Source organism: Corella eumyota, chromosome 1 (genome assembly GCF_963082875.1).
Source record: "Corella eumyota chromosome 1, kaCorEumy4.1, whole genome shotgun sequence".
Taxonomy (NCBI): domain Eukaryota; kingdom Metazoa; phylum Chordata; class Ascidiacea; order Phlebobranchia; family Corellidae; genus Corella; species Corella eumyota.
Genome location: NC_137490.1, coordinates 6,140,747 through 6,162,742, shown reverse-complemented (window position 1 = coordinate 6,162,742; position 21,996 = coordinate 6,140,747). Strand labels below are relative to the sequence as shown.

At 32.0% G+C, this 21,996-nt stretch overlaps 7 protein-coding genes across 7 annotated transcripts; 3 read left to right on the top strand and 4 right to left on the bottom strand.

Moving 5' to 3' along the window:
* Positions 1-355: 355 nt before the first annotated feature.
* Positions 356-2,909, top strand: LOC145746398 (dehydrogenase/reductase SDR family member 1-like). Its single transcript, XM_082564683.1, has 8 exons — positions 356-564; positions 713-862; positions 1,015-1,097; positions 1,522-1,654; positions 1,805-1,948; positions 2,055-2,127; positions 2,197-2,277; positions 2,454-2,909. Exons 1-8 carry the CDS (start codon positions 418-420, stop codon positions 2,621-2,623), a joined length of 981 nt encoding a protein of 326 aa, XP_082420809.1. The 5' UTR covers positions 356-417; the 3' UTR covers positions 2,624-2,909.
* Positions 2,910-3,027: 118 nt separating this feature from the next.
* Positions 3,028-3,880, bottom strand: LOC145749234 (uncharacterized). Its single transcript, XM_082565024.1, has 4 exons — positions 3,765-3,880; positions 3,566-3,658; positions 3,363-3,487; positions 3,028-3,227 (listed from the first exon to the last, which is right to left on the bottom strand). The coding sequence occupies exons 1-4, from the start codon at positions 3,878-3,880 to the stop codon at positions 3,028-3,030; spliced, it is 534 nt and encodes a 177-aa protein (XP_082421150.1).
* A 286-nt stretch (positions 3,881-4,166) lies between these two features.
* LOC145763440 (uncharacterized) lies at positions 4,167-6,522 on the bottom strand. The gene is made up of 7 exons (XM_082574884.1): positions 6,358-6,522; positions 6,049-6,202; positions 5,725-5,852; positions 5,437-5,562; positions 5,282-5,329; positions 4,967-5,069; positions 4,167-4,834 (listed from the first exon to the last, which is right to left on the bottom strand). Exons 1-7 carry the CDS (start codon positions 6,470-6,472, stop codon positions 4,600-4,602), a joined length of 909 nt encoding a protein of 302 aa, XP_082431010.1. The 5' UTR covers positions 6,473-6,522; the 3' UTR covers positions 4,167-4,599.
* Positions 6,523-7,545: 1,023 nt separating this feature from the next.
* On the top strand, positions 7,546-8,454 carry LOC145763441 (small ribosomal subunit protein mS34-like). The gene has a single exon (XM_082574885.1). The coding sequence runs from the start codon at positions 7,628-7,630 to the stop codon at positions 8,225-8,227; it is 600 nt and encodes a 199-aa protein (XP_082431011.1). The 5' UTR covers positions 7,546-7,627; the 3' UTR covers positions 8,228-8,454.
* A 597-nt stretch (positions 8,455-9,051) lies between these two features.
* On the top strand, positions 9,052-10,309 carry LOC145763438 (prostaglandin reductase 2-like). Its single transcript, XM_082574882.1, has one exon. The coding sequence runs from the start codon at positions 9,127-9,129 to the stop codon at positions 10,168-10,170; it is 1,044 nt and encodes a 347-aa protein (XP_082431008.1). The 5' UTR covers positions 9,052-9,126; the 3' UTR covers positions 10,171-10,309.
* Positions 10,310-10,682: 373 nt separating this feature from the next.
* Positions 10,683-13,394, bottom strand: LOC145763437 (regulator of G-protein signaling 7-like). The gene has a single exon (XM_082574881.1). It carries the CDS (start codon positions 13,213-13,215, stop codon positions 11,776-11,778), a length of 1,440 nt encoding a protein of 479 aa, XP_082431007.1. The 5' UTR covers positions 13,216-13,394; the 3' UTR covers positions 10,683-11,775.
* Positions 13,395-14,996: 1,602 nt separating this feature from the next.
* LOC145763439 (fibroblast growth factor 16-like) lies at positions 14,997-19,468 on the bottom strand. The gene is made up of 3 exons (XM_082574883.1): positions 18,562-19,468; positions 16,726-16,829; positions 14,997-16,053 (listed from the first exon to the last, which is right to left on the bottom strand). The coding sequence occupies exons 1-3, from the start codon at positions 19,139-19,141 to the stop codon at positions 15,814-15,816; spliced, it is 924 nt and encodes a 307-aa protein (XP_082431009.1). The 5' UTR covers positions 19,142-19,468; the 3' UTR covers positions 14,997-15,813.
* Positions 19,469-21,996: the final 2,528 nt, after the last annotated feature.

Here is a 21,996-nt window from a genome sequence, read left to right as displayed (position 1 = left end):
CCGCAAGTGAAAGGAAAACTATTCTCTCATATCACTTTTTTCAAAAAACTCTCGCTCATACACTGCTATTCTTTATTGCACCAAGTGATTGTAAATGCATTTCCGATACGTTTGTTTATTTAAACGAAAGTTAAATCAAAAGTTAATGATAGTTTGTTTTTACCTAATAATTTATTCTTTTTACAGTTTGCAAAATAAAGGATATAAAAATGAGATAAGGTCATTAAATTCTGTAAAATGAGATAAGGTCATTAAATTCTGTAAAAGAGTCAAAAAATATTCTTTTTCTGCCTAATCATCTTGTTTACACTTTACCTTTTTCAGTTTTTCTATTGCGCAGTTACGAATGTTTGTTCGGCTTGATCATAATATAAGGAGTTTATTATACTGTTTAATAGCATCAGAAATTTAAAAAATATGCCTGATCTTAGTGGAAGAGTATGTCTTGTTACTGGAGCATCACGTGGAATAGGCAAAGGTATTGCCTTACAACTAGTTGCTAACGGAGGAACCTGCTACATAACAGGACGTTCTAACATCACATTAAACAAAGTCGTGGCTGAGGTTAAACTCTACTTAACGCAATTTATATAAAAGATAGTAAAATCATATATATATTAAATTTTGGCATTAAAAATTATTAAAGGCCATTTTATTTTTTATAGATAAAAATAAACCATTAAGCAGTAATTAAAATATTAATGGTTTACAGGCAAAAGAAAGAGGGCTTACTGGTAAATTAATAACCTGTGAGTGTGATCATTCGGATCCTGAAAATGTGAAGTCCTTGTTTGAAAAAATAGCAAATGAGCAAAACAACAAACTTGATTTGTTGGTCAACAATGCATATGCAGCGGTTGACGTAAATATATATATTTTTTACTTTTAATTTACTTTTAATTAAAAAAATAAAATTTGTTTATAATTTTAAAATTATTTAAACAAATTTTTAGTAAATTTGCTTCAATTATTAGCTAACCCTAGCTGTTTAATTATTTATTTTGTGTTATTTAGTATTTGTTAGATAAAAACAAATCTTTGTTTTGGGATCTTGATCCAGTGGAAAGTTGGGATACAATTAACAATGTAGGGCTAAGGTAATAAAAGTATATAAAGTAAAATTAACATATGTTTCTATGTTTGGTCTTATATGCAAGGCTTTAATTATATATATATATTGGTATATGCTACTTAAAGCTACTTAAAAACCGGCAGCGTGGTGTAGTGGTAAGAACACTTGCTACACCACACATGAGGTCGTGGGTTCAATCCTCACTGTTCTCATGCTGTAGCGCCCTTGAGTAAGGCGCTTTAAACGGTGTGAACTCCTGCTGATCCAGCACTTAATCAGCAGTATAATTATCGGGCAATTATAATCTATAATATCTCAAACTGCCACAGGCAACTCGGAGACTGGGTCGGAGTAACTGATGTTACTCTATGTTTAAGTCGCGCATTCGACTTTCCCACATCGAGGATAAAGATATATACAAAAAAAAATACCATGTAATTTTGTTTTAGAAACCACTATATATGTACAGTGTATGCAGCTCGATTAATGGTCCCCAGAAGATTTGGTCTTATTGTTAATATTGGCTCAATTGGTGGTCTAACATACATGGCAAATCCTGTCTATGGAACTGGAAAAGAAGCTGTGAGTAATTCACATATTATTAATTTTTTTAAGCTCTTACAAGCTTTTTAATGCACAAAAAAGTTTTTCATTTTTATTGCAAAATTCCCACTAGGTTAAACCAATTAAAACAATAAGCAGTGGAAATTTTAAAACAAAACTGTTTTACAGAATGACCGCATGGCAAGAGACTGTGCAGTCGAGCTAAGAAAAAGCAATGTTGCTTGCCTTTCATATTGGCCAGGTGCAGTTCAAACTGAATCAATGCTGGAATTAGTTAAAAAAGCTGAGGAACAAAAACGACCAGATGCAGCAGTATGTTGAAAAATCAAAACATTTAAAATTAAACATATTTTTACCACAATACTTTTTTATACATGTTCATTTGTACCTTAACACATTAGTTTATATTATTTTGCAGCAAACCAGGTGGATTGTCGAAAATGCAGAATCCCCAGAATTTTCAGGAAAATGTATCTCACATATGTTAATTGGTAAGGTTTATAAGAAATCCAATAAACCTGATCATTTTTGTTTATTATCGATTACTTTAACTTTTCTAGACCCAAACATCATGAAAAAGTCTGGTGGAATACACTTGTCAGCTGATATAGCAAGTGAATACAATGTCAAAGATATTAAAGGTAAGGCAGTTTTGGATATTAATAAGCATATTGCCAAATAATTATCATGTGATCTAATTTTGAGCTTTTTATTGTGCTTTATTACGGACACTTTAAAATGTTGGGGTTCATGGATACATTTACCTATAGCATATAACTAGTCAATACTTTAAACTTCCTACTTAATACATTTTCAGGATTCAGGCCACAAAGCATGAAATCTTTTAAATTTATGGTGGTTGGAGCAAACCAGATCTGGCTTGCGAAATATATTCCGTCCTGGTTAAAGATACCAACTTGGCTTTTTAAATTTCTTGTTGGGTTAGCTCCTATAGAGGCCCCAAAAGATCCATCTATTTACAATTAAATCTTTCAAGAGTGTTAAAAGTTAAATTTAATGAAATATTTTTTATTTTTTCAAATTATTCTTTTTATGTTAAAGGCAACATTATTTTTTTTTTAATCCTTATTAATTATGAAAAATTAGGTTAGTTTAAAGTTGTTTTAATTGAATTTTACTTTTATGTGATGTACAATTATATTATAATTTTTTTTTAATTTTTTTTAACTGTTTCCTCTTCGAAAGTGTTATCGAAAATCTTGTTATTAACCAGACTTATGTTAAGTAAACCTTTCATTTTAACATAATATTTTCTACCTTTGTTTTTACCTTTTGTGCAGTTACTTAATCTTATTTGCTCAATAAACCACCAGCAACGTTTTTGTATTAATAAAATATAGAACAAAAGTCATTTTGACTCAAACAACAAATTATTTACCAAATAAGATAAACTGTATCACTGCAAACGTGATAACCATAAACAGTGAAACTGTAAGTTTTATGGAAGAGCAGCATAAAGCAATTTCATTAGTTGAAATTTTTGGAATAGCAGGATTTGGAAACATTGCAAATTTGTAGGATGTTTTGCTGGTTATGTACATTTCAAATACAGCTGGGCAATCAAACTTAGCTAAAAATATAAAGTATTCAACAAACTGTTATTTATGTGTTTAGACTAAATTTTTTACATTTACTTTTAAGTGAAATATTAATTTTTAAACAAAAAAATATATTTTAAATATGCAAGGTTAAATAATACACTTACTTGCATTAGCATTTACTATAACACAGGTATCGAAAGTTTCATCTTTATAGTAATACCGATATGCAGTTCCTATTTTGTTCCCATTTATATCAAACAGTTCATCAAGCTGTCTTGAGGAAAAATACCTTGAACATTGAAAAGTATGAAAAACATTTTACTTCAATTAATTATGTGTGGGTTAATCAAAAACATGATTTGCTTACTTAAAGTCCATATACATTTCAGGTTCTCCTAATGGAAAATTTTCAACCTTAACTGACAGCAGCTTGTCATTAAATAATAGAACCCTCCTTATTCTATAAATCACAAATTTCTTGTTAAGCCATCGTATTGGTAAAACTTTAACATCAAGTTTTGTACTTTGTTGAAATTTCAAAAAATATTTTAGACTGTTATATTTACCTTCTGTTGGTACTTTCTATATATTCATAATATTCGTATTCCGATTCATCAGCACTTGCTAAGTAAAACACGTTAACACTCAAACATAAGAAGACCAGGTGCTGTTTTAGCATCATAGCTAACAGAGTAAAAAACTCTTTTTTGAATATTTAAAAATTGCTGCAAATTTTTAACTGAATTGATAAATAAGCTAACTAACTACTCTATATTCAAAATAAATTTTGATAAAAATCCAACCTACACATTTTTCCAATTTGGTTTTTCCCATAAAAGCATTTTTGTAAACAAGTAATACTTTTGTTTAACAAAAATATCAAAATAGAGTAGGATGTGTTTTAGTAAACAACAGATTTAATTAAATAACAATTTTTGTTTTTTTAAACAAACTTTAAAGTTTGATGCATAAATTTTATTTGTTTTTGTAATGTAGTAAAGAGTGCAACAAGACATGAAACTTACAGTTCTTTTTAGAAAGTTAATATTTGATAAAAAATAAATTAATACATGCAAAATATGAAGTTAATTATAATTAAACGCACCTTTGTTAAGTAAAACGTTAAAAAATATGGTAAACAATAAACACACACATCTTTACAAATATTTGATGCCATTTGCTAAAATAAGAAGGAGGCATAAAAAAGAACTGGAACAAAGGTAAAATACAGAAAAAATATATAAAAAGGCACTGAAACAATACACATTCTGGTAACTGGCATACGTATTCCTAAAACACCATTTATACAAAACTTTACATTTTACGAAGTTCGCATTCGCATTTCCCTGATTATAAATAATTACAAAACAAACATTTTAACAAATTAAAAAATTTTATATTTTATAAGGAATCACTTGTTATGTTGTTATTAGTTTTCAAATCAGATTGTAAGCGAGCTGTTTTTTTGTCAACACAGTTTGATATTCTTGTATCAACGGCTTCACCACTTTTTCCACAGCAATTAATATGCCGTGATTTAGGATGTAGGTAACCATAGCAACACTGATATTTTCGTGTATCATAAATTTTGTTATGACAGCAGCTAATTATCGTCGAAAATGCTTGTGGTCGTTTGCTATATTAAAAATTTGTTTAAAATATTTTTGGTAGGTTAATTTAAAGCATTTCTTATATAGGCTATAAGAAATAGCCTATTAACGAATTCGTGTATAAAAAATTGCCAATAACATTACAACTTTTTTATTACCTTATTCTACCACCACAGCATATTTCATACACAGAATTATACCCAGTATTAATGCAGCAGCGATCATGATCAGCAGCCAAGGAACATGTGTACAGTTTATACACTGTCAATAAACATATTTTTTTTATTTATTTAAGCTTTTCGTGCATAAATAAAATTATAAATAAGATAATTATATATATATAATATATATACAATAAATATTACATTGAAGCGACAAAAAAGTTACAAAATCGATTTTTTGATTTTTATGATATTAATATTAAATAAATACAAATTTAGATAAACTTATATATTCACATAGAAAATACTTACAAATATGTGTGTGTGTTTCAAGACCATTGTAGTTTGCATTTTTACCACCTAATAACATTAAAATATTTAAACAATTTTCTTATTATAGTTTATGTAAAAAATATGGAAAAAGTTTAAAAATATTGTTAAATCTTTGTTTTTAATTTAACTCTTACAGTATTTCTTTGTATCGATGTTAAATAGGGCATTGCTGTATGATTTACGATTATTTAAAAAGCATTCAGCAGCTTTTCGGTCACATTCGCAAAATGATTGTTGATATTCATTATTAGCATCAGATTCTAAAATAAAAAACAAAGGTAAGCAGATGTTAGACTTTGGACTTAAGATATCATCACTTTAACCACACCTTTATTAACCAACCTTAAGTATATAGAAAAGAAAATCCGAAAAAAAAACAGAGTAAAAAGGTTTTTACTTGGCCTATATTCTAGTAAACTTACTACAGACAGCTTGATTGTTTATGCATTTAAAATGGTACTCGGTTAAGTAACTTCCGATCATCCATTCTGACATGGTAGTGGCTTTAAGTTCAGCAGCATCATAACACTTATCATGCCAATAACAACATCTAAAAATAAATTTCTTTTAAAATAAAAAAACATTTTGGTATGATTTTACTGCTAAACACTACATAAATGTTTTAAAAAATAAATCTATCCATAAATATTTCAACAATGAATTTTATACAATAAAAATTGCATGATACATCAACAGGGTCGTCAATAAAATTTAATAAACACAATTGGTATTTAAAATTTTCATACTTGTCAGTATCATCCAAAGGGCGACCATGACCTTTAAACCCACAATAACATCCATAATCACCATAAGTTGATAACACACTTGACCAAGGTTGAAAACATTGAATTACACTTTGAAAGTTAAATAAACTTCGCTTAGTTCGACTGTGCGGTATATCTTTAAAAATTAAACCATATTAGTAAAAAATTTTTAGTTTATTATTATAAAAAAAACAAATAGCATAAACACTGTGTATGGTATTATGGTTGTTAAATATCTAAAAATTGGACCAGTATAAAATTTATTAAACTTAAATATATATAAATACATACCCGCATCTGTAGAATATGATAAAAGTGATTGTATCCACCCAGATACCCCAGTGTCAGCTTCAACAATTACATGCAAGAAAATGTCCACAGCAAGCAAGTTAACAACCCACTTCATTTCTTTATCAATATTATTTTTTTTAATTTTATTTTAATATTAAATTTGCAAAATCTGAATAAAAATTAATTTTAAAGCTTTTATAAAAAAACATATTGAAATTTTATTTTAGAGCCAATCCCACTCAGTAAATAAAATTTCAAAAAATGGGTAGTTTTCTTTTTTATCAATAGATAAAATTAAAACATCTGATTTAATAAAAAAAATAAAAACTGTGCCTTATTTGTTTTCGCTAATGTTATCTATTGATCCTTCGGTCGTAAATATATTAATTTTAAATTCTTACGTAATTGTAGTCGTATCTATGACAATTGGCCAATACCCTTTCTTCTATAAGCTTATTTATCTGCCTATTGTTTAATTGTAACATAGTAAAATCGAAGGGCCCGAGCCGGCAATTATAAAGCGCCTTACGTTACGCCGTAACCAATCGAATGCGCTGATTTATGTGCCTACTCCCTTTTTCTTAACTTGTCTGTCTAAATTTATGTTAATCGCCTGATCGTCGTCACAATAGCTGCTTGACATATAGTAACCTCGTAGTTATTTTTATTTACGACACAGTCAAAAGTTAATTGATTTAAATTTACTATCTCTACAAAATAGTCAACTTAATCACAAAAAACATAACAACGCGTTTAATACTATGTTGTTAAAACAATAATTCTTACTTACAAGATACCAAGTTTAAAAAAGTTTGCCTTAAAGCATTGATAAACCACAAGGTTATTTTTAATTTTTTTATCTTTCTCAATTCTATCATTGTTATTAAATTTGATTAAGTAATTTTCGAGATATCGGGCTTTAAATTTCATAAAAAAGTAAAAAAAACTATCGCCTTTGTAGAAAAGCACATTACACTGCAAATAATAACAAGGCAATAGCTAATAATTCTATATATACTTTGGGACAGGGTAACGTATGTTGATTAATGTATAGGCTGTTAGGCGATTTCTTAGACTGAGGATAATTAACTATAAAATGTTCGTGAAAAAATTTTAAAAAATTCAATTAAATTACACGTCGGTAGTGGGCGACAAGGAATCTCTTCATATTAAATTTAAAACTGACATTGCCGGCGCACGTGTTACTTTTCCAAGTATTTCAACAAATCTAAGTGATTTGTTGTTATTTGTGTGTTTTAAACAAACCCAAATGGCGAGCCAAATAGCGGTTTCCGTAGAAAAACGATTATTAAATTTTGTTAAACAAAAATACCCAACCACATCAATCCATGAAGTAGTGAAAAGTTCGCATCAAATTTTAACAGAAAAAATGCATGAAAGAATCGAGAATGAAAAAAAACTGTTTCAAGTTTTATCACAAGTATCGAACTGGGGTGTTGGAAGACTTGTGGTTCGATCCGACCGCCTTCAAGAAAAGTCATTTTGGAGAGTCACACGCGTTTTTGTTGATACACAAGATCAGGAACTGAGTCATGGCATTGCGTGGGGAATTTTTACTTATAAGGGAAGATGCGAAGGCTATGAAAAACAAATTGATAATATGAATGAAAATCTATGGAGAATTGTTCCAAAACATATTGAAAAGTCTTACACTGAATTTAAACCAAAATCTTTAGAACAATTAGAATTTCCACTCTATGTTCCGTTACCCCCTTTGTTATCTAAAATGACTAAAGAATATAGAAATAAAACTTTAAAGGACAATAAGGAACCATTGATGAAATTAATGTTTACTCGTGGTCCAAATTTTAGAGAAATACAACGTTTGGATGACGGAAGTTTTATTTAAAAGCTCCAAACCTCCTTGTTTTTTGTTATACTTTTTATTTTTGTGAGCTATGTACTATATTCGATCTTTAAATAAAACTATCATTTTAATTGTTAAAAAAACATAATATTTGATATTTTTTGTTAAAAAATTTACTAATTTCCATAACTTAATATTTTAAGGCATGCAAAAATAGGTAAAAAAACTTCAATTGTTAATTAATATTTGCATATTTTTCTGCTAGATTTCTTGCGATTATAAAAATGATTCGCTCACTAAAGATATTTAAGAAAGGTTGCAATTTGAATAGAAGTTTGGTAAGATATTTGGCTTCCAGCTCATCAAATGAGCAAGAAACAGTGAAGAAATTTAAATCCTCCTTTGACCTGAACACACCTTCGTCCGTTGTTTCTGAAGAAGTTTCGAGACCCAAAAAAAGTTCCTACAATGAAATTTTAATGGACAAGATCAAAGCTGATAAAGAAGCAAATACTAAGGTCCGCAAACTAAATAAATTGGATAAAATAATTCTTGTGAAATTGGGTAAATATAAAAAAATAGAAGATGTGCCAGATGAGATTAAGTATAAGTCCAATGCGGTTTTAGAAAAGGACAAGCGTGATATAAGATCCTTTATGGAAGATAAAGGGTTTAAAGCTTTTATTTCTGTTGATTATTTTTTAATGGTTTGTTGTGTTTTCTTTATTGGAGTTGCTGGCTATTTTTATCGCAAAAAACAAATTTATGAGAAAAGTTTATTAACAGAAACAACCAGCAGCTCTGAATTATAAATATTTATTTGTTTATTTTTTAATTAGTGTTTATGTTATAAATATAAATTATATTATATATGTTTTTTTTGTAATATCAGATTTATCTGTTAATAAAAAGTTTTTTTTTTATTACCTTAATGTTTAATTATGGAAGAGGCACCAAGCCAAAATCGAGTATATTTAAAATCTCGTCCTGGTATTAATGCATCACCAGCAGAATCTAATTTTGGGTTTGAAATTTGTGATGACCCAATACTAAAAGATGATTCTGTTATTGCGAAAACTTTATACCTGAGTGTTGATCCTTACATGAGGTGCATGATGAATGAAGAGAGTGGGGTAGATTATGTTCAGGCATGGGCTATTGGTGCTACCTTATCAGGACCTGGTGTTGGAATTGTGGTTAAAAGCAATAGTGAGAATTATGAAGAGGGCGATATTGTTATGTCAATTGGAATGGAATGGCCATGGCAAGCTTTAGTTTGCTTGCCTATTGGCCAAATCAGAAAAATTAAACAAGGCATACCACCATCTTTATTCCTGGGTATGTTTGGAATAAGTGGATTAACTGGAGCTATTGGTATTATGGAGAGAGCCAACATAGATTCTTCAAGTAACCAAACTCTTGTAATTAGTGGAGCAGCAGGTGCGTGTGGTTCAATTGCTGGTCAAGTCGCTAAACTGCTTCGTTGCAAAAATGTAGTTGGTATATGTGGAACTCAAGAAAAATGCAACTATCTCACAAAAGAGCTAGGACTGGATGCTGCTATATCCTACAAGACAGAAAATGTTGATCAAAAACTCAAAACCCTGTGTCCCAATGGAGTCGATGTTTACTTCGATAATGTCGGTGGTAATATAAGTGATGCTGTCATATCACAAATGAACAAAAACTCTTGCATAATTCTGTGCGGACAAATATCTAAATATAATACCGATGAGCCATATCCTCCACCATTGTCCAGTCAAACAGCTGCATTAGTGAGTCAGAACATGATTAGTCGCGAACGCTTCCTGGTGCTGAATTATCAATCTAAATTTAATTTAACTATACAATTTCTTGTAAACGCTTTTAAGCAAAACAAAATTAAAAACAGAGAAACAATTGTCAATGGATTATCAAATGCTGGTCATGCATTTGTGTCCATGATGAATGGGGGAAACATTGGAAAACAAATAGTTCAACTCTAAAGAATTATTGTTGTTACTCCTTTAATAAAAAAAATGTAATTGTTGAACCTAATCATAACAGCATCATTATTGTTTTAATTTTTCTATAGCTTGTAATTTAAGCACTGTGTCTATTACTTTAAATCAATGCATAAAATAATTTTAAACAATATCTATGAGTTGCACAAATATTTAGTTTAATTATCTTAAAATTTCCTTACAAAACTAGAAATAAAAAAAATAAATTTGGATTTAAAAGCAATGTCAAGATATCGAGACAGGTAAAAAAATAAATATGAACAAATCGTTCTAGACTACAATTCAAATTTTAAAATTAGATAAATCAATCAAATGCTATGTGGTTTATCTATAAAGGAAATGACATTTAAACAGGATTTTACGCTTACTCTCGATTAATTAAATAACTTCCCTTGCTTAATTAAATATTTTTTCTTGTCTGATTTAATATTTTACTAGTAGTAATTTCATTTTTATAGCGCTCATGTAAAATATGCAACGCACTAAAATATATTAAAAAATACATAAAATTCTTTTTAACTTAAAGCAATACAAAGTTTTAAATAATGACAAAACAAAAACACATTTTCGCAATGCATCAGCCTTGTAATACAAATATATACCTGGGGCAGAGGTAATAATGTTAAAAATTTGGAGAAAAATTTACAAATTTGATTTAGGCGAACTTTGGTGTCTCAGTAAACCCTTTAATGTTGTATTTTAAAAACAAACACTTAACAAATAACATTTTAAATTATTATTACAAAAAAACTTTGCAATTATTTATTTCAGATTTTTATTTTATTGTATATTTTGAATAAAGCCATACATTTTTTAAATTAAACCTTAAAATAAATTTTAAAAATTGGTGTACTCAAAACTTTGTGCAAGTACTTATAGAATTCATTTACACATTTAATTTAAAGATTACATATTTTAAACTATATAAAACACTGAAAAGCTTTTAAAAATTGAAGTTTCCAAATAATTTACTAACACAGTGACAAACAAAAACATTGAAGGAAAAAATAATAAAAGCCCTGAATTTAAATCAGGTCAAAACATAAATTGAAAGACCATCAAACTCATATTTGTATCTACAACATGATACACCTATTTTTGTGTATAATAATAATTTAATTTTAGTATAAAAGCAATATTTATCTTTAATACATGATTTTTGAGGAAACTTTATTTAAAAATGATTAAATATTATGCATTTAAAAAGGTAGATCAAAAAATGTCATGCAAAAGCACACAGTTATTTTTGATTGACCGAAATTTAATATAAAAAATAAAAAGTAAATTATTGATAAAACAAAGTTTTATGATTGAAAAAAAAAAACAAGACATTTTGACCACATTACAATAAATAAAATGTAATAAACATGCAATATTTGCATGGGAAAATAATTTAAGCAAAAAGTAATTTCATTTTAGTGTAAAAAGTCTTTGTGTACATAATTTCGCTTTTAATTTCAACATTAAAACACAATAAAATGAATCTGTATACAAAACATAAATATACAGAAATTAAATATATATTAAAGGAAGCACAAAATTTTCAACTTAATTGAATTCTCAAGAAAAAAAATAAACAAAACTTAGTTATTCAGAACTATGTAGAGGGTTGTAGTCATTGTGAAGCGGATTTAACTGGTTGGGAATTAGTTTGTTAAATTTACTAGGTTGTTTCTTTATGAAAGAGTAGCTTTTATACTGGTCTGATTTTAAAAAGCGGGCATAACTATCACTTTTCATTAAATGATAAATATGTTCTTGTGCTTCCTCAAAGCAATATCGGTCGGGATTTTCCATGTTCTTAACTGTGGCATCTTTAATTTTTGAGTCCACATTAATTGGGTTGGGAGTATCGTCTGATAAAAACTCGTCAAAGATACCTTTAACAATTTCTTTGATCTTCTTTACAGGTTGAAGTTTAAGGTCCATACATGCCAGCCAGAAATCCAAATTTTCGGCCGAGATTTCCTTTTCTAAAAATTTTCGAAATTCTTTTTTTCCTTGGCTGTCTTTTAACAGTTCTTCGAAAGAGAACTTCCACCGGGTTGCTCTTCTGACAGTTATGTCTTTTTCACGGGTTTCAGTCCAATAAGTTTCCTCATTGGAAATCCAGGGATTGGAAGGTTCAACATTAGTTATTAATGGGTCATAATCTGCCCGCTGGTCAATGTAAGCAATAATGGTCTCAACTACTTTAGACATTTTTAAGCAATGCCTATCAAGTTGTCGTTTTAACTTACTAACTTCAAGTTTTAATGATTCTTCAGTCTCAACATCACTGGGTGCATTTGCAGGTTGTTTGTCGTATGACTTTCTTGGTGAGGAATTGTACAAGGATTTTTTGCCTCTTTCCCTGTACCAGTAAGCTTTTTTGATGTCAACCTCTGTTGTATTAACACAGCCTGGGACAGGTCTGTGTACATCCCAAAATGCACGTTCTTGGCTGTCACAAACTTTTCGCGTAACTTTTTCTCGCTTTCTATCTCGTTTTGCCTCCAGTTCTGCTCTGCCAAATATATCTTCCCAATTTTTATTAAAAGTTCTTTGTAATCGGGCAAGGTTTTCAGCTTCATAATCTGCTAGCTCAAGCCGTGCTTTATTTTGCATTGTGCGCTTGCAAAGATAAATAGCATACTCTGTATTTTCTGGTTCCCAACCCTTGGAAGGCCAATAAAACGGTGACTGAAACCTATAAAAAGATCCATCATTCTTTAATGTAATAACATGGTCATCAATCGGGAAAAAATATCCGTGTGCAGCAATTAATGATCCCAAATGAATAGCTTCATCTTGTTCTAATATGTCGATGTGATTTATGAGCCATTGAACCAAGTCCTCGCCACTAAAAACATCTGGGATTTTTGTCAATAAGCTTTTGACTGTTTTTATTGGAACACCTATTTGTTCATTTTGCATCTGATTTATTAGACTTTCCATCTTGTTGTAAAGAATGCTATTCGGAGAATCTTTTACTACTGGCCGGGTATTTTGGGTGGGTGGCTGGGGGGAAAGTCTATTTTTGGACATTTTGATGTTGTTTGGTCTGTTGGTTGTTGTATATAATTACTATTTCTCAAATCCACATACTCCTCCAGGTATATTACCAAGCTTCTTAGTTTATTAACGAACTTAAAAATAACAGTTTTTTAACTTAATAATTAGTAAAAAAATATCATGTTTTAAAAAAAGTGATCAGATCATGGAAACATCCTACAAAAGTATAATACGTGTTAATTGCAAAAAGAATCATCTGTTTTAGTAGACTGTGTTCTTAAGATATAATGAAGTTAACATAAAGCTCTAGCCATTGCTAACACAAAATGGTATTTATAACACATTAAATCGTAATTTTTAAAATTCTAAAACTGAAATATTAAATGTCAGAATGTATTGTCGATTAAAGTCCGACGACCTTTAGATCTGAAATCTTACCACAAAACGATTAATTTACGAGATTGGGTGATTGTTATCTTAAAACAAACTACCTATGTTATTTAACTTTAGATAGTTTATAATTATAACTTTTTAAAATTAAAAATATTCTTTTATTTATTTGCCGTTTAAAAACTATCTATTATTTGTTTACACAATCTTCATTAGGGAAATTCTTATTAACGTTGGGCGTGACTGATAATTTTTTAGTCTCTAACAAACGTTGCAGACTGACGCAAAAAGTAACAACAGTAAACAACACGTAATGACGTTCAAAACATTTTGCAAAATAGCGACGACGTATTTAAATAATTTTTTTATTAAGCCATATGCTATTACGTGTATTTAACTTTTAAATGAATTTAAAAATAAAAGCAAGCTTAGAAAAACCGTTAATTTGCGTATAAAATAAATATCTTTAATACTAATAGTTCCACAAGTTGACAAGGTAAATACCGAGATGTTTTAGATTTATTTAAAAACTCTACCGTATTTTTGGGTGTAGGCAAGGTTTTATTTCTTTACTTCAACCCCAACCTGTTTTTCGAATTGCTCAAATATGTTCTTGCACTGTTTTTACAGTTTTTGTTAGCAGTTAAATGACTTCTCAGTCAAATGGTTTTTAGTAAGATCGGCGGATACCTTATAATGAAAAAACTATATAGATTTACATCTTTAACTTTAAGTTATCATTTTTAGGGTGTAGTTTTTTACAAATGTAATTACTTTTGTTAATATATTAGCTAAACGGGATGCAGTTTTACTTATTTGTTCGTGTACAGGGTACTATAAAACATTAACCGTGCTTTGGTTGCAACAAATTGCTAGTCGTAAAACAGTATTAATACTAACAATTTTGCGCACTAAAATCGATACCTTTTATTTTATTTTTTGACAATACTTCTACTTCTTATTGTTTTTTATCAATTAATGTTATCGCGTAAATGTAACAACATACTGTCCTACTAATTTCAAACCGCATTTTTAAAACACACCCAAACGAATATGGCCTTAACGTTAAAAATATTGCTCACCACAATCGGCGATTTTAATATTATTTTTTGATAAAAATTTACCAAATATTACTCAACACAAACGTTCGTTTTGGTATTATTTTTTTGATAATACTTTTATGCAATTTATTTAATTTGGCTGTTTACTATTGCAAAGCATATTGCAAGTGCATACTACGTTACTTAGTTAACCCAGTCCTGTTACCTACACATTCTATTGCACCTTAACTCTTATTAAACGTACATTCAAGCATTTTTTTTAATAATAACTTGTTAGTTTAGTCAACTGTTCCTAATTTGCACAAAAGACAGAAAAGTTCACAAGTAGATTTAATTTTGCGTTTATTCTTTTATTTGGTTTGTCACTGCATAAAACATAGGAAGTGGCAAGTTAATAAAAAATCTTGTAATAGAAGAAAATACGAACGAGAATGCGACGACTTGAAATAAGTAATTGAAGCAGCGTGAAAAAGAAACTCTAATAAAATAATAACAAGACAGGCTTGGACGCGGTGAAAATAAAACAAAAATACAGAATCTTACCCAGTGCAGCAGTCTTTAGCTAACAATTAGCTATCGACGCACACACTTGGCTTATTTCGTTAAAAAGGTGCAAGTTATAAATATAAGCAATAAATAGTTATCAAAAATTAATAGAAACGTGCGCAAATAAAAGTTTTCTCATTGCCGCACGATGGGGCAAGAGATCAATAAGCAAAATATTTAGTGTTCACAATTAACACAATTTGTTTTTTTAGTTTTAGATATTAGTTTTAAATACCAAATTAATCGTTGATAGAAACAAAATACCACTGGTTAATGGGATAAACACGTGCACATTGTGCTGATGATAACAATGCATAAAATATGGTACTGGGTGCTCTTTCTGTGATTTTTTTGAAGAAATAAGCCTTTCCCGGCCGCGTCGGTGGTGTAAGTATTAAATATGATTACAATAAGCATAACAATATAGTTTGTATGTGCTGGCAAGCATTGGTGGAGGTGTCCGAACAATAAAGTTAGGTGCTGAATCTTGATTAGTCTTAACACTGTAGATGCCTTGAGCTTAAATCATCTTCGTGTAGTAGTTGTTAAAATATCTCTTTTCCTCTCCTATCTTTTATCATATTCACAGAACCCAGTCTTGTCGTTATTGGGCTATGAAAGGGCTAGGGGGAGTTCAGTAAAGAATGCCTTGATATAAACGTGGCACCTTTTCCGGATCTACAGCTCTTGGAAGGAAGTGGGCTAGGCTTATATTTTCGTTGGTCCTGCACGCGTGGCGGGATCTATGCGTTCGACTTCCGAGCGACATTAGGCAGTGACCACCATTGCCATCTTGGTATGACACAGATGAGTAAGTGTTGTAATAATTCTTTTGAATTTTTTCGTAGAATCGGCAATCTTTAGTGTATCGGTCCTGCAATAAATTAAAATAAATTTTAAAACAGTGTAAATACTATAATGTAAGTATGCATAAATGAAGGTCGAAAAATAAATTGATCAATTGCGAGGTTCGTGCTTAGGCGTGCCCGCTAATTTAAACCACTCGACCCCGATGTCGATTACTTCTAACACGCGCTCGTGGGAAACACCAAAAATAGAGCAAGGCCGCGAATGGATGGATGGGCACGGTGCATATCAGATTACCCGACTTTGTTTGATACCTACTACACTTAACGTCCGTTAGGGGTCGTTTCGGTGTCGCTGAAGTCAAATAGATTGCCCGCAAAGGGGCCTGGCCTTTTAAAGTCGCAATACACGCCAAAAACAACAAATTACACAGTCTCAACGGTGTTTACGTAAACCGTGTGACTTGTTTCGATTTTGAATAACGTCAGCGATGTGCTTTAAGTCAACTTTTTCGAGGCCGCCATTTTAAATACATGTGCTAGACCGAGTGATAGATGGTGGCAAGCGAATCTTTCGTGTGATATTTGATACTATTAGAAATATGTCGCCGTGAGTGGGATTAAATAACATCAACAAACAACAGTTAGCTATATGTAAACTGGGTAGGCAATTTGGTTTTTATTTTTGCGGATTCTACCAAAAAATATACATATAACAGAATATAAGTTGTAAAGCTTACCGTGCCATAAAGTCTTCCTCTGCTGTCCATAGCCAAATAATTTCCGCTTAGAACTCCACGAATCGTGACCACACCAACGTCCACCGAAATCACCTCCAGTATGGCTGTGAAATAAAATAAATAAGGAATGTTAAAACATGTTAATTGAGATCGCATTGACGTCAATTACAGGCTGTAACACGGATTGATCAAAGGGATTGGCTGTCAGGTGTTTTGAATTAAAACAATCCCGCATTTAAGTATTGAAATATAACAATTGAATTAACTGGTTTGAAACACGAAAAGTCGCCTTTTATAACATTCTCTCAGTATTTTAAATACCTTTCAAAATCCCCTAATACCTCTTTCAATTAAATAAAAACAATACGCGTATCCCGCTGATGAGATCAAACTGTTTAACGAGGTTATATCAGGTCAGGTTTCTATCCAAGCGAGAGGAGGCACGAAAAACAACCCCTTAAGTTTTACGAAACCAGCGCCGTTCTGTTAATGACGTTTTAATGAAGTGTATACGCGATCGTCCGAGAGGGGTGAATCGATGTTTAATTGTTCGCGAGCACGCAGCGATCTTGCGCTATCAACGATGCCACGAATTGCTAATGAGACAACACGTAGTATCAGAACTCGCAGTTTCGCCCTGAGCACTCCTTGTGCAAACATGGCAACATATAACACAGTGGGTAGCAATCGAACACTAATTACTCGATTTGCACAAAAGGAATATGATCGATGTGTTTTGCAAAAGCGAAAGTTTGCGAGCGAAATAATCACCTGTGTTTTGTTGCGCGCCAATTAGCGACCGATAACGACGAATGTTACTGTTGCTCGATCGCCGAACGATATTCTGCCGCGGGGCGATATCGATAATTTGTCTTCGTTTAGTGACTATTTGCATTTCGTAGGCCGGTAATTTGCGCAAATTACCATTGGGCTGTCAGCCCTTATCACGTGATCTATGACGTCAGACGAAGAACTCCTGGACACGTTGATTGGGAAAATTAAATAAGAAATTGGCACTCGGGGTGTAATTTGTGCTATTGTCGGGTTAAATCGGCCTGCCTATACACCATCTCTAAAAGAGAGTGTGGGCCTATTATTTTGTTTCACAAACTTCAAAAAAACGCATTCCCTTTAATTCGCGACATCTGGCCACATTCCTACCACCTGAACTTTTAGCACGACACGCGACGAAAAACACTCTGGCATTTTCAATAAGGTATGCACGATTTGTGGGGTGTTTTAAACTAGTGAAACCCTCATTTACCGAGCTCTTACGCAGTTCTCACGGATTCAATTGTAGCGTGTTGTCTAAATTTACTTTCAGCTTGCGTGCCGATGCCAATAGTGCTCGCTAATATTCAATAACACGCTTCTACACAGGTCGTCATCTGGCCTTTGTGAAGTCGCATTATCTTTTCGCGGATGGAAATTACGACGTCTGGTTTATCATTACCGCCTTTCGTACAGGCCGAGTTGGATTCAATTTGCAAGCCGTAGCTTTTTATGGGCACCAGGTTTTTAATGATTCGATCAAAAAGTGATTTATGTTTCTTGTCGGTGACGCTTATGAGTTTAGCTGTACAATGTAGGGCGCGAATGCATGTCATAAATACGATCCTTACGCCATCACACAGGGCCACGCCGCGGTATTATTTAACTATTCTGTACGATTTTACGAGCAGCCTGTTTTCTAACTTAACTACACACTCGTACCAAACCATAATCCCCTATCCTGATGAACCCATTTCCTATGCGTTTTTAACTATTCATTTCTCAATGAATGCCATTTAATAAATGCTTTAGTTAGATTATTTTTGTAATTTTTTTAATGCTTACCGTTTAAGTCATGGTCATCACGTGTTCGTCGAATATCTCCATTTTGCATAATTTGAATGTGAAATCCATTTTTGCAATATAATTGTCGTCTTCGTAAAATGCCTTCCAAGGCTGGGTTTTCGGCTAAACTCCTTTTTGATTTTGTCGAAGCTTCGGTGTCGGTATTATCCACATTTAATTTTCTGGTGTACATTTCTGTGTCTACGTCGGCGCTGTCGATGTCTTGCTGTAATTTACTCCATAATGCGGGATCGGGAAGTCGGCTATGAACCTGCGGCAACGAGTCGACCGAAAGCCGGCTGGGAATCGATTCTTCTTCTGAGCTTTTTCCTGCACCACTTGGTCTTCTCCAAGTTCGTTTGCCCGATGACATTGATTTAACTTCTGATGCTGAAACTCTGGACATCGAGCCTTCTAGGGTGTATGACGGGGATTGCTGTCCACTTGGGCCCGCCACTGCCTTTCCTTGAATACGGGCTAACACGGCGAGTAACAATGAACTGAGGCTACCAGGCGTTGCCTGAACATCGCTGTTTATTTCTGTGCTTGAATATGCCTGAACGTTGCTAATAGTAGGCATGCTGTATTAAGTTTATTTTGACTGACAGTATATTAATAGTTGTAGATAGGTCTTTACTCCGTACGGCAAACTGAAGAGTGATGGATTTCTCGCTTCTGATCGCACCTTTGAGTAAGCGGGAGAGTCGATTAGAAAGAAAGGCGGTCTTTAGTGATCTCTTCGTGGCTTATCGCTCTAACACTGGACTTGAGTCGCACGCGCTTACAGTACAGGCTTTATCTGGACCAATATTTGTTTCTCGGTACTTTCTTGCAGATACGCGTGCCGCGGAGCCTTTGGAAATTGATTTTGATTTCAAGTTTAAAAAACAATGATAACAAATTTTAATGACACACTTTCTAAAAATTGAATCAAAACAAAATGGTTAGCAACGTTTTGTTTTTATAAAATATAATAATCTGTAATTAATAATTAAAAAAAAAAAACAATTAAATATTTAAAGCTTATAAAAACATTACAAGAATCTAAATTAATTTCAAAATATTGCAAATCAATATTGTTTGTAGTTTTTACACAAATACATTTTTGCCAATTTTCGTAACGTAATGATCTATATACTTAGCTCTATCGGTAAATCTTATTTAAAAATTCACTGAGGCTACACAGCGCTTGCTATGAAAGACATGACTGACATCGAATATTATCTGCGCGGAAATTTATACCGGATTATGATACTACATCTTAAAGGTAAGCAAAAAAAATTCTTGCGTTCTCGACTTTAAAAGAGCTACATTGTATACTAAATGATGCGGTTTCGCGCGCTACATCCAGAGCCCGAAGGGTAGTCATGTTAAGTATTTCTATTCTATACCTTCCGTAAATATCAAAACGCCCTGCGTGTAATTAGCACTTTGCTTAGGAAATAAACAACAAGCCTCATAATACAAGCCGTAACGAGCATTACTCAAGATTATGATGGTAATCCATATACTTTGTTCTGTGTATCGGACGGAGCTAATACGTGACAGATCGAAAGATAATTTCGCTCATTAATAAGCTTATTAGCAAGTTCTTAATTTTTAATAAACATAAAACATTTTCGAACTTGATAATGACCAAATTAGAACTTTCTTTTTTACTAAAGATTTTTCTAAAGATAGGAATTCACCTTAATTACTACGGCACGTACTGCATTACATGATAAGCTGCTGTCTGAACTAGACAGTTGCCCGAGATACGAAATCATCACTGCAAACCGGCCGCTGCACACTTACTTTTTTAATGCCGAAAATTCGCCGCCCTTCCAATCTTTAAACGTCGGCGGTCTCTGTCATTTTTTCTCGTTATAATTTGGTTGGCTGTTCGAGTGCGTGTGTGTAGAAAGGAATTGATTGATACAATTTTTCGCCTGCGCTTGCTTATTGTTACTTTACCGCGTCAACGATGCTCAATGATCGGTTATGCACACAAAAACTCGCGTAATGAAGGTGCGGGAATGTTCGCACTTTTATTTCAGCGAAGGTATCAATGTCTAATTCAAAACCTCGGCCAGTCATGATCCAATTCATAAAAATAAAGCGGGTTATGAAAACGCTGCATTTAATATATAAGCGATACTCAGATTTTCCTCTAAGTATTTAACCCATATGAAAAATTTCTCCAAAACGTTACAAGATTTCTTATTCGCCTTACCTAAGTCATCTTCGACCCTAGGAATGATATTTCGTACTCAAAACGAGTCTTTATAAACTTTTAAGTCTACGCATGGCTGAATATAAAATGACTAATATTGATGATGTTATTAAAGTTCCCACCTTGACCCTTAGGAAACCGTTTAAATTTCCCCGTTTCGTTTTGGGTTTCATTTTTCTGTGAATCACGTAAAATTATTAATAACGAGGCAAAATCACCCCTTACCCTTCGTGTTAATTATATTTAAAACGTATCGGTCCGAATTGTAATCACGTCACATTTAATATACTAAACAACTTTTTCAAAGACCAATTCACGTATTACCCAAAACAATGATACAATATTTCACGATTGTTTTTGCACTGACTTGATTTTGCTAGTCGTGTTTTGAATTTAGACACGGTACATTTAAAAATCGTAACAAAAAGATTAAAAAAAGAAAATATAAATAACATAATTAAAACAAATCAAGTCTATTTTACCGGGTGCGTCCCTATCTTTAGAATACGTGCGTACGCACTAATTGCCCAATGCATCGTCACGCCGTAAATGGGGCTTACCCGTACGTGATACTGTTACCCACGCTGTCTAACTTCGTTTCTCTTTATTACATCATAGTCGCAGTTAGCCTAGGCGATTTCGGGGGGCTAAGTCCTTCATGCATTGGAATTTTAAAAATCACATTCTAGCATTAACGAGATGTTTTTCACGTGGTCGGGAAGCGTTATTACGTCAACAATGTTTTATTTCGTTACGTCACAACATTAGTTGCCATGACAATCGTGGATTTGATGCTTACACGTTTAACCGTATTTCTAATTTCACAACACCATACCCATAGTTGTGGGATTAGTTTAAAGTCATTTTTGAATCGATGACGCGCGATTTTGCTACTAAAATTTTTAAATGTTGGCATTTGACGTCAAAATAAAAGTTACAAAGCGTAATCGGATTGAACCGACGATTGACGAATAAAAGGGTTGTGGCAAATCCCCAAATCGCTTGTGCCATAATCCGTAAACAGTTACAATAAATGTTGATTAAAATTCTCGCGAAACTGTAAAAGTTTTACAACCTATGACGCTGTTTTCGTGGGGAGAATTAGGGGTTGGAATTTTGAGGTAAGCATTCGTGAGAAAAGTGTGCGATCGTCACATTTTCAGACGCAATGGTCAAACAAACAACTAGTTAACCACATCTAAAAGAAGCTTCAAAGACGACTG

Bases quoted from the DNA above. Each gene is read 5' to 3' on its own strand.
- LOC145746398 (XM_082564683.1), top strand. From the start codon at position 418: ATGCCTGATCTTAGTGGAAGAGTATGTCTTGTTACTGGAGCATCACGT. The intron at 565-712 runs GTTAAACTCTAC...AATGGTTTACAG, and splicing joins TAAACAAAGTCGTGGCTGAG to GCAAAAGAAAGAGGGCTTAC. The intron at 1,098-1,521 runs GTAATAAAAGTA...ATTTTGTTTTAG, and splicing joins ATTAACAATGTAGGGCTAAG to AAACCACTATATATGTACAG.
- LOC145749234 (XM_082565024.1), bottom strand. From the start codon at position 3,880: ATGATGCTAAAACAGCACCTGGTCTTCTTATGTTTGAGTGTTAACGTG. The intron at 3,659-3,764 runs GTAAATATAACA...TGTGATTTATAG, and splicing joins ATAGAAAGTACCAACAGAAG to AATAAGGAGGGTTCTATTAT. The intron at 3,228-3,362 runs GTAAGTGTATTA...TTATATTTTTAG, and splicing joins TATAGTAAATGCTAATGCAA to CTAAGTTTGATTGCCCAGCT.
- LOC145763440 (XM_082574884.1), bottom strand. From the start codon at position 6,472: ATGAAGTGGGTTGTTAACTTGCTTGCTGTGGACATTTTCTTGCATGTA. The intron at 6,203-6,357 runs GTATGTATTTAT...TAATTTTTAAAG, and splicing joins ATCATATTCTACAGATGCGG to ATATACCGCACAGTCGAACT. The intron at 5,563-5,724 runs GTAAGTTTACTA...TTTTTATTTTAG, and splicing joins AAACAATCAAGCTGTCTGTA to AATCTGATGCTAATAATGAA.
- LOC145763441 (XM_082574885.1), top strand. From the start codon at position 7,628: ATGGCGAGCCAAATAGCGGTTTCCGTAGAAAAACGATTATTAAATTTT.
- LOC145763438 (XM_082574882.1), top strand. From the start codon at position 9,127: ATGGAAGAGGCACCAAGCCAAAATCGAGTATATTTAAAATCTCGTCCT.
- LOC145763437 (XM_082574881.1), bottom strand. From the start codon at position 13,215: ATGTCCAAAAATAGACTTTCCCCCCAGCCACCCACCCAAAATACCCGG.
- LOC145763439 (XM_082574883.1), bottom strand. From the start codon at position 19,141: ATGCCTACTATTAGCAACGTTCAGGCATATTCAAGCACAGAAATAAAC. The intron at 16,830-18,561 runs GTAAGCATTAAA...TTTATTTCACAG, and splicing joins TGATGACCATGACTTAAACG to CCATACTGGAGGTGATTTCG. The intron at 16,054-16,725 runs GTAAGCTTTACA...AATTTATTGCAG, and splicing joins GAGGAAGACTTTATGGCACG to GACCGATACACTAAAGATTG.